At 28.8% G+C, this 11,702-nt stretch overlaps 2 protein-coding genes across 2 annotated transcripts; both read left to right on the top strand.

Moving 5' to 3' along the window:
- Positions 1–6,785: 6,785 nt before the first annotated feature.
- Positions 6,786–8,357, top strand: LOC120151262 (putative UPF0481 protein At3g02645). Its single transcript, XM_039163775.1, has one exon. It carries the CDS (start codon positions 6,786–6,788, stop codon positions 8,355–8,357), a length of 1,572 nt encoding a protein of 523 aa, XP_039019706.1.
- A 2,860-nt stretch (positions 8,358–11,217) lies between these two features.
- LOC120151261 (pyruvate dehydrogenase E1 component subunit beta-3, chloroplastic-like) lies at positions 11,218–11,678 on the top strand. Its single transcript, XM_039163774.1, has 2 exons — positions 11,218–11,259; positions 11,358–11,678. Exons 1-2 carry the CDS (start codon positions 11,218–11,220, stop codon positions 11,676–11,678), a joined length of 363 nt encoding a protein of 120 aa, XP_039019705.1.
- Positions 11,679–11,702: the final 24 nt, after the last annotated feature.

Raw genomic sequence — 11,702 nt, 5'->3', positions numbered from 1 at the left:
ATAAAATAATTTGAAATGCAATAAAATAAATTAGAGTGATTAAAATAGGAGCAATATGAAAGTCGAGTAGTTAAATTGAAATTTTTTAAAGTTTAGTACCAAAATAGGAGTGAGAAGATAGTTGAGTGACGAATGATGTAATTTATCTATAAAAACTACGTCATGAAACAAATATTGAACATTAAATATAATTTTAAAAAAATTAAAAATTTAAATACTAAAATCGATCAAAACTAACACTGTAGATACTAAACATTCATCTATTAATTTATCAATAAATTATATACTAATAATTATATACATTTATACATAGAACGACAAACTTAATGTGGATAAAGCCAAAGGAAAGCACATAGTGGCTTCATGAATGTACCGTGTCATTTTTGGTACAGTAAATTATTAATTTTAGGCCACGTGAAAAGTAAGGTTTGGTAAATTATACTACGAATAATAGGAGTGAAAAAGATAGTTAAGTAATGAATGATATAATTTATGCATAAAAAATATAGTGTCGTTAAGTTTTTAACGTTTAAGTATTAACATGAAATAAAAACTAAATATTAAATATAATTTTAAAAAATAAAAAATTTAAATATTAAAATATATCAAAACTAATAATTTAGATACTAAATATGACATTTATCCATTAATTTATCAATAAATAATATACTAATTATTAAAACGACAACCTTAATGTGGATAAAGTCAAAGGAAAGTACATAGTGGCTTCATGAATGTACCGTGGCATCTTTGGTACAGTAAATTATTAATTTTAGGCCACGTGAAAAGTAAGGTTTGGTAAATTATAGTACGAATAATAAGAGTAACAAGATAGTTAAGTAATGAATAATATAATTTACTCATAAAAATATAGTGTCGTTAAGTTTTTAACGTCTAAGCACTAACATAAAATAAAAATTAAACGTTAGATATAATTTTAAAAAATTAAAAATTTAAATATTAAAACTGATAAAACTAATAATATAAATACTAAATATAAAATTTACCCATTAATTTATCAATAAATCATATACTAATTATTAAAACGACAACCTTAATGTGGATAAAGTCAAAGGAAAGTACATAGTGGCTTATGAATGTAACGTGGCATTTTTGGTACAGAATATTATTAATTTAATCATGTAAGCCACGTGAAAAGTAAGGTTTGGTAAATTATGTTATGCAGATAAGATAGTTGAGTAATAAATATTATAATTTATTTATAAAAAATACAGTATCGTTAGATTTTAATATATAAGTATTAATATAAAATAAAAATTAAATATTAGGTATAATTTAAAAATGTAAATATTAAAATAGATTAAAATTAATAATTTAAATATTAAATATGAAATTTATTTATTAATTTATCAATAAAACATATACTAATTATTAAAACGACAAACTTAATGCGGATAAAGTCAAAGGAAAGTACATACTGCTTCATGAATGTTCCGTGGCATTTTTGGTACAATAAATTATTAATTTATCCCACGTGGAAAGTAAGGTTTGGTAAATTAAATTTTATTTTTCTTTTGCTCTAAAGTCAAAGTAATTTTTTTTGTTTGTGGTAAAATTCTGCTATGAATAATATGTGTTGCATTTATGTATTAAAAACGTACTAGATTTATTTTTTTTAAATGTATTGGTGATCTTCTAGGCTAGAATTTATAGGTTAAATATATAGATTGGTACATGAATTTCACTTTAAGATTCAATTTGATACTTAATTTTTTTTGGATCAATTAGGTAGTTGAACTTGGTCTTAATTTTCAATTTAATACCTAAATCATTTTTTGTTCTAACTAAATACTTGAACTTGTCCCTTAGATGCAAGTTTTTTTTAAAAGATCAAGTTTGTATATATATTTTTAATTAATCTAGGGTAAGTACAAGGCAATATCTATTCAATAATAACTTTCAACCATTTGACATTGAACGCTCATACCCCTAATATTCCTATTGCTCGAACTCAGGATCTCGGGAAATAACAACAATTCTTTTATCACTATGGTCGCTTAGTTCGTGTCAGATACCTAAATAAACCAAAGATATGTATAAATGCCAAATCAAAACTAAAACTAAGTTTAGATACCTATCCAAACAAAAAAAAGGTAACAAATTTAACATTGAACTCTAATTAGTAATTTCATATACCAAAATATATATTTATCAAATTATATAATACTTTTGAGTTAATTGCATCACACATTCTTAAACTATAATCTTCATTCTGAATTATTCCTTTAAATTTTGAATATTTCAATTCAATCCTCAAACCATGAATCTCATTCTAAATGAATCCTTAAACTTTTGAGAATTCCAATTTCATTCCCAAACTATAACCCTCATTCTAAATTGGTCCCCAGTTTTTGGAGTCTTCCAATGTCATCACCAAGTTCATCATAATATGTAATTAGTTTCAACCATATATTAAAGTAAATGTTGTTTTATTTTTTAAAAAATACAATAATATAGTCATGCCTAATGATTTTATTAACAAGAATGTGAGTAGCATATACAGATAAATTTGAATGAAATTGAATGTTCAAAAGTTTGGAGATAAATTTAGAATGAGGATCATAGTTTGTAAATTAAATTAGAACATTTAAAAAATTGTGGATTGATTTAGAATGAGAATCATAATTGAGGAATACAATTAGAATATTTTAAAGTTTAAATCCTAATTTAAAATAAAAAATATATAATTTGATGATGTATGAGACAATTAACTTTAGGGTAAAGTACACAAATGGTCCTCTGACTATAAGATACTGCCTTATTGAGTCCCTTAACTATTAAAAATTATAAAATGGTCCCATAACTATAGGGAGTTGATTTGTTGAGTCCCTCGATTATTAAAAAAATAAAAAATAGACAATTGACTATTCAATATGTCCAACTCGTCATTTTTCATTAAAATTTTAACAACAGACTGAATTGTATACTAACTTGCTGACTAAATATGCTAAAATCTGATCTTATAATCTCAAATGACTATCATATCACAACCAACATGTTAATGTTCAGCTCAGACGATCGATAATTTTTTTTTGGAAAAAGACGAGTTTGAAACATAACGAATAGTCGAGTTACTATTTTGTAACTTTTAATAGTTGAGTGACTCAACAAAGCAATTTCTAATAGTCTGAGACCATTTTATAACTTTTAATAGTCAAAAGACTCAATAAAATAGTATCTTATAGTCGAAGACCATTTGTATATTTTACCCTTAACATTAATTCTTTCTAGCGCCTTGCTTGATAATTTTACACAAGAATTCTCAATGTTAGTGTGGAATGAGGATGGTAATAAAAATCTCAATTATTTAATAGGGAAAAGCCCAATAGTTAACCGTCAGGTTTTGACCGTAAAGATACGGAGCGTAGATTTTTTAGACTTGAATATATATACGCTCGTTTTAATTATTTTAAAAATAATTATATATATTAGTTTGTATTGTAGTTATATTCTCAGATATTAATATATTAATATAAATAAAATTTGGTTATTCAAACAATAAAATAATAATTAATTTGGTAGAGGGATTGGACCGTACTGCTTGACTTTGAAATTTGAAGACCTTCAACGGCCTTCTCTAAATCACATGTTCATAATTTGGCCAAAAATAAATTTACACGTTCATAATTTTTATTTTATTTATATATAAATACACGTCCTCTAACCATGTAAATGTGATGGGGTTGAGTGGATTCATGTTTGGATTTGATTCGGATAAATTTTTTGGGTAAATTACGTGTTTGGTACTTAAATTATTAGTTTTGATTCGTTTTAGTATCTAAACTTTTAGTTTTTTTCTTTCAAAACCATACCTAAAGTTTATTTTTTTTATTTCATTTTAGTACCCCTATCCAAAATTTAACAATTTTGAATTTTTTGAAAGTTTAGGTACTAAAACGGGCTAAATCTGATAGTTTAGGTACTAAACGCATTAAATTTTTAACGGAGGGTACTAAAATGAAACAAAAACTAAGTTTTAGGTATGGCTTTGAAAAATTAAAAGTTTAGGTACTAAAATGGACCAAAACCTATAATTTAAATACTAAATATGTAATTTACCCTTTTTTTTGAGTCGAGTTTTTTATTCAATAGTATTTAATACTTGTTTATTCAACACTCATAACTATAATTTAGATAATTCATTAGAGGATCTTATATATATAAATGCCAATGAATCGTTAATTTAAAAACATCGAACAAAATATTAATATAATGACTCTTGATAAAAAAAAAATGATATTAAAAAGCATAACGTTCTCAATAGTTAAAAATTATTATTATCCATTGTGATTCTAGATTTGAGCATATTGTATCTCAAGAGTATGAGCGTTCACTGTCAAATGATAATGGATGTTCAATCATCTATTTATTTATTCAACAACTTTAAAATGATATAAAACTAAACAATTTACACGTTCAGTCGTCTACTTATTTATTCAATAATTTTAAAATGATATGAAACTAAAAAATTTACAATGCGTGGACGAATATTGTTTCTTTGTCACGATACATGTGTGCATAAATATTTATTTCCTAAATAATAGTTTTTAATTATTTTATTACTTACATATTATACAAAAGTATAGTAAAAGGAAAACGTTATTGTAATAATATTTAGCGTCGGGATTCACTTACACAATGTAAAACTCTTTAGTTTTATACAAATATATGATCGTTGGATGAGTAAAAATAGATTACTGAGATTGACTTATTGTTATTTTTCCAGTGAATATCTTCTCATTTCTTACTGTTAATCTATTTTTTTAAAAATAAAAGAGTTTTACATTATATAACATGATACTATCCATAATATTTTTTAACGAAATTGGTATTCTATTATTTCATGATACGAATTCAATCAAGACATAATACGAATAAATAAATAATTATATATTTCACGGTTAATTTAAATTATTCGAAGTCAAAGCATATAATGCCCAATATGAAAAGCGAAAGAGCCGTGGACGTTATATGCTTTCATTAAAAATTAAACATTAAACATGTTCAATGACGCATCACATAACTGGATAAACTATATAAATTTGATTAAAATCGAACGAATAGAATCAACAGACTTTATATATAAAATCTATGGTGAAGTAAATAAATGGTCTCCGACTATAAGGTGTTGCTTTATTGAATCATCCGATTATTAAAAGTTACAAATGGTCTCTGACTATATGACGTTATTTTTTTAAGTCTCCCGACTATTGAAAGTTATAAAATGATCACCTGACTATTCATTGTGATCCAAGCTCATACTTTCCCGTTAAAATATTGATGGGAGTTTGAGTTGGACGTTAACCTACTGATTGAGATATGATATAATATGAACCCATAATCTCAAACGACTATCATATCTCAGTCAGTAGGTTAATGTCCAACACAAACTACCATCGATTTTTAACGAAAAAGGATGAGTTTAGAACATAAAGAATAGTCGAGTGATCATTTTTGTAACTCTTAATAGTTAGGGGACTTAAAAAAGAACCATCCTATAGTCAGGGATCATTTTGTAACTTTTAATAATTAGAGAACTCAATAAAATAATACTCTATAGTCGAGGGAACATTTGTGTACTTTATCCTAAATTTTATATATTTTAAGAGGACTCAAAAAAGCGTTGTACGTTGAAAAATTGTAAATAAATACCATCTAAATGGTGCTCATACTCGAACAAAGATTCATAAACATCAGTTCGTTATAAAAGTTACATTATATGGATAGAGAAAGTTAATAAATTAAAGGGTAAATTATAAAATTAGTCATTTTCTTCTAAGTTTTGTTCATTTTTTCTCGTTGAATTAAATAATCATAATATTTGATTGCTTTTGTTTTTTATTTTATTAAGATGTGGTCACATTTATTTTTATTTAATTAAGATATGACCACTTACCTTATCGGTTTTGAAATATTTGGTCACTGAAATTTTGACTATCGTCAGTGATGAAAAGTGAGGAAATTAAATAAAAGTGATCATATCTTAATTAAATAAATATGAAAGTGACCAAATATCATGTTTCTTAAATTAAGTGAAAAATATACAAAGTAACAAAACAAAAACGAAAGTTGAATCTTATAATTTACCCTAAATTAAAATCAATATATACTACAATATTATAAATAATTATAATTAAATTTGAATAAAAATTTAAATAATTAACTCAACTCAAATAATTTAAAAGATAAACTACACATTTAATACCTAAACTATTAATTTTGGCTCATTTTAGTATCTAAGCTTTCATTTTTTTTCAAAACCATTCCTAACATTTAGTTTTTGTTTCATTTTATTAACCTACCATTAAAAACTTAATGTGTTTAGGACCTAAACTATTAGTCTTGGTCCGTTTTAGTACCTAAACTTTAAAAAATTCAAAACTTAACTAAAATGAAACAAAAACTACAATTTTGAACGAGGGTACTAAAATGAAACAAAAACTAAACTTTAGATATTATTTTAAAAAAATGAAAGTTTAGATACTAAAACAGACTAAAATTAATAATTTAAGTACTAAAACGGATCAAAACTGATAATATAAGTAATAAATTCATAATTTACCCTTTAAAAAATAGGAACTCTCATACTCAATCCTTGCATGCAATGTCCTTTGATTTCATCTATAAAAGCGCCCCTCATTTCCCATAATCTCTACCATCAAGCACCAAAGAGCCAAAGAATCTGCAGGTCGACCGTACAGCCATATCGACCCAAAGAAACATACAACAATAAGAGCACAAACAATACAACAAAAAAAAAAGATATGTCCTGTCCCCAAGCAAGAAGGTCATCCGATTTGGTTTCTAATCGTGATGAATGTCGATGGGTGATAAACATCCGTTCGTTCCTCGACGAAGAAGAAGATGATGGTGATGGTGAAGGTACTGAAGTTGTGGCATCGATCCACAGTGTTCCCAAAGCACTGATTTCGAGTAACCCGGAGTTTTACACCCCACAAATGGTTGCTATCAGCCCTTATCATCAATGGCGTCCGGAGCTTTACGAGATGGAGAGATACAAGCTGGCCGCCGCGAGACGGGTCCGGAGGCAATCACGGCCGTCTCGTGTTTCGTTCCCAACTATCGTTCAACACCTGCAGAAGCTCGAGCCGAGGATCCGGGCCTGTTACGACAAGTACTTGGACGTCGACGGTGAAACTTTGGCTTGGATGATGGCCGTCAACGCTTCGTTCTTGCTCGAGTTTCTTCGAATCCAAGCCTGTCGTGAGGAAATGATCATTGGTCCGATGATGTCGAAACTGGTTCACGACTCGATTCTCAGAGACGCTGTGATGCTGGAGAATCAGATCCCGTTCTTTGTGCTGCGAAAGGTGCTGGAAATCCAATACTCGTCGTCGGAAAAAGCCGATGATATCACGGTTTCGATGCTAAAGGAAATTTCCGGCGATCTCTCCCCTTTCAAAGCAATGGAGATCAACTTGAAGAAGATCGATGTCTCGAGATGTCATCATGTTCTGGATTTTCTCTACCAAATGATTGTCCCTAACCTTGAACAAATTCCACCCGAATATTCCGAGCAAGTCGTCGAATCGGAAGAACAGAAGGAACACTTACGCACAGATGAAGAAGAAAGCGCTAATCAAATGAAACAGCTCTTGATCGAGTTTTGGACGACGCTTTCGAAAATGACTCAGTTCAACAAACCATTCCGGTTCATACTCAATTTTCCCTGGCAAATCCTATCAAACATAGTGAAAGCGCTGGAGAAGGAAGACGATAATTCCACGGTAGAAGAGATCACAATCCCATCCGTATCCGACCTCTCGAAAGCCGGCGTCCGTATCGTCCCGACGAACGGAAACATCTCGAGCATCAAATTCGACGTAGAGACGGTCACATTACACCTTCCGATCACCTCCATCGACGATAACACCGAGGTCGTCCTTAGGAACTTGGTGGCATACGAAGCATCGTACGTATTAGGACCGCTCGTTTTCGCCCGGTACACCGAGTTGGTGAACGGGATCATCGACACAGAGGAGGACGTGAGGCTGTTACGAGAAAAGGGTGTCATTCGGAACCGTCTGAAGAGCGACAAGGAGGCCGCCGACATGTGGAACGGGATGAGCAAGTCCATCAGATTAACCAAAGTGCCGTTGTTGGATAAGGTGATCGAAGACGTTAACAAATATCACAATGGTACATGGAAGGTTAAGCTCAAGAACGTGTTGAAGCACTACGTCTATGGCTCATGGCGGTTCCTCACGCTGCTGGCCGCCGTCGTGTTTCTGTTCCTCACGACGTTAGACGTATTTTGCTCGGTTTATAGTTGCTCTCGGCTCTACGATATCCAAACCTCCGAGTGGCAAAATTAATTGTCGCGGTTCATCTCTCTTCGTGTAGTAATAATAGGGTGAATTATACCGAGATCATTGAATTATGTTAAATTGATTAAATCCTTAAATTAAATTTATTAAATTGTTGTAAAATAGTCAATAAAATTTAATAAATATTTTATAATTTTTGAAAATTAATTATCAAGATAATTGTTTAAACATAATTAGTTATATATGTTTTAAGTTACTCATAATAATATAAATCAAACATAATTATTGTATCTTAATTCATTTGGTAAGGTTGATTAAACGAAGGGAATAATCAAATGATCGATGAAGAAGATAAAAATGTGTTAAAAGGTAGAAAAAAATATTTTACAAAGACAAAGAAAAACGTGAAATAAAGGTAGAGGAAAACGTGAGTTATTAGAAACAAAAAAAATAATAATAAAGAAAAATCAAATATGTGATATAGAAAATAATCGACTCTTCATTCTTTAGAGGTCTGAGCTTAAAGTATATAAATATATATATAGGATAAAGAATGAAAATGGTCCCTCAACTATAGGGTAAAGCTTTATTAAGTCCATCGACTATTAAAAGTTATAAAATGGTCCTTCGAATACATAGTGTCGCTTTGTTGAGTTTCTCGACTATTAAAAATTACAAAATAATCACCCGACTATCCATTATGTTCTAAACTCATCATTTTTTCGTTAAAAATGGATGATATCTGAGCTGAATGATAACTTGTTGACTGTGATATGAAAAAAAGACTGATCATAAAATCTCAAATGACTATCATATCACAATCATCATATTAACATCTAGCTTAAACAACCGCCATTTTCTAACGAAAAAGGTCGAGTTTGGAACATAATGAATAGTCGGATGGCCATTTTGTAACTAATAGTCGAGGGACTCAACAAAGCAACACTCCATAGTCAATGATCATTTTGTAACTTTTAATAGCCGAAGAATTTAATAAAGTAGTACCCTACAATAGGGGACCATTTGCGTTCTTTAGCCATATATATATTTAATAGTTTTAGTTATGTCAGTTAATTTTAAATTGAATTAACCAATAAATAAATTTTAAATAAATATTCATCCTTGATATTATATATATAGTTTTAATATTATATATATATATAATAGTTTAATTACAACCGAAAAATAAACATTCATATTAAAAGTTATAAGAATGATCCTTGATGTTGATTTTTAAATAATAAACATTAATCTAAATAAATCTAAATATTATTAGTGCTTTGATATCATTGTCACGTAATATTACTAAATTGCATTTCATTTCAAACAATTATATATATATAAAAAGCATTATGATCAAACACAAGATTAGTGTGCAAAATTAAATTTACATTATAGATTAAGTGTCAAAACAGAATTCTTAGATTTCAACGACCTACAGTGACTATAATAGTTAAAACAAAATATTTCATTTTAATTTAACGTGTAATATTATCATACATGAAATTTAATTATATTTTTTTTTATTAATTTGGATAAGTGTAATATAATATTTTAAATATAAATCTCAACTATTTGGCATTGAACGCTCACAATCTTAGTATTCTTGATGCTCGAACCCGGGACCTCAAGGAATAAAAACAATTATTTTACTACCGATATCGTTTAGTTCGTGCATATTTATAAAAAAATAAAATTTGGGTACTCATTTGAATTAAAAAAAAATTAAATTTAAGTATATGATTGAATAAAAAATTATACAAATTAAATTTAGATATATAATTAAATAGAATATTAAATTATACCTTAAGTTTAAATTCATATATCAGACTGTATATTTATCCATATAATTTATGTGGTACCAAGTACCTTAGATAAAATAGTAAACGTCTAATTTTGGTTTAGTCCTTTTACTATGCCAAAAATATAAATTTTGTCCATATATATATATATATATATATTGGTATCTCTCGTGTTCGTTTTACCGTCCATATTTAGGTTCGTAGTTGCTCTTTCCAACCAGGAAAGAGCTATAATAAAATTTCATTAAAACAAATATAAACAATAACAAAAAATGAGTCATACCCTAATTATTAAGTACTCAATTTAAAATTTGAAAATAAAGTGATCTTATTCTAATTATGCATTTAGTAACTAAACTATCAGTTTTGTTATGTTTTAGTATCTAAACTTTTTTTTTTCAAAATCATACCTAACGTTTAGTTTTTGTTTCATTTTAGTACCCACCATTAAAAACTTAATTTGTTTAGGACATAAACTATCAATTTTGATCCATTTTAGTGCCTAAACTTCATTTTTTTCAAAACCATACCTAATGTTTAGTTTTTGTTTCATTTTAGTACCCATCGTTTAAAAACTTAATTTGTTTAGTACCTGAACTATTAGTTTTGGTCCATTTTAGTACTTAAGCTTTCAATTTTTTTTTCAAAACTTAACGTTAAATTTTGAACATGAGTACTAAAATGATACAAAAACTAAATTTTAGGTATGATTTTGAAAAATTGAAAGTTTAAGTACTAAAATGGACCAAAACCACGTAATTTACCCTTAAAATTAATGGGGATTTAAGAAGTATTCAAACTTAAAAAATAGTAAGAATAACGGCTTAATTTATCTAGTTTTGAAATTAAGAGGGGCCTAAAGAAAATTAACCTAAAAAGTTAGAGGGCCAAGACTTTATTTATCCAATTCCAAAACTAAGGGAATCAAACGAGCAATTAATTTATATATATTAATTTATTAACATTACAATGATAGAGGATCAAATTATATCGAATTAAAGGGACTAAACCAATAAATATACCAAGGCAAATTAATCGAAGGATCATCAAATTCTCCGCTGTTCCCTAGTGTTGGCTAAAGCTTTACTGATTCATTTGCAAATCCGATGGCTAAAGCTTCCATGGAGATAGAGGATGGCCAAAACGATGTTTTTTTTTATCAATATACCACATATTGTTTTGGGTAAACTACACTTTTAGTACTCCAATAATTATGATCCTTGGGATGAGGTATCATGTGATGCAGGCAGCTAAAACATTGGTGAACAAGGGTTATGATCCTGAAGTAATCGATATCATGTCTTTGAAACCGTTCGATCTTTATACCATCGGGAACTCGGTGAAGAAAACTCACCATGTTCTTATCGTGGAAGAGTGCATGCGGACCGGTGGTATCGGTGCTAGCTTGACAGCTGACATCACCGAGAATTTTCATGATTATTTGGATGCTCCGATTATGTGCTTATCTTCACAGGACGTCCCTACACCGTACGCCGGAACATTGGAGGAATGGACCGTCGTTCAACCTGCTCAGATTGTGACGGCCGTCGAGCAACTCTGCAAGTAGTAGCAGAACCAATGATTGCATAGG

Source organism: Hibiscus syriacus, unplaced genomic scaffold (genome assembly GCF_006381635.1).
Source record: "Hibiscus syriacus cultivar Baekdansim isolate YM2019G1 unplaced genomic scaffold, ASM638163v2 tig00111036_pilon, whole genome shotgun sequence".
NCBI classification, from domain to species: domain Eukaryota; kingdom Viridiplantae; phylum Streptophyta; class Magnoliopsida; order Malvales; family Malvaceae; genus Hibiscus; species Hibiscus syriacus.
The sequence above is the reverse complement of the archived record's forward strand: the minus strand, read 5'-3'. Positions and strand labels throughout refer to the sequence as shown.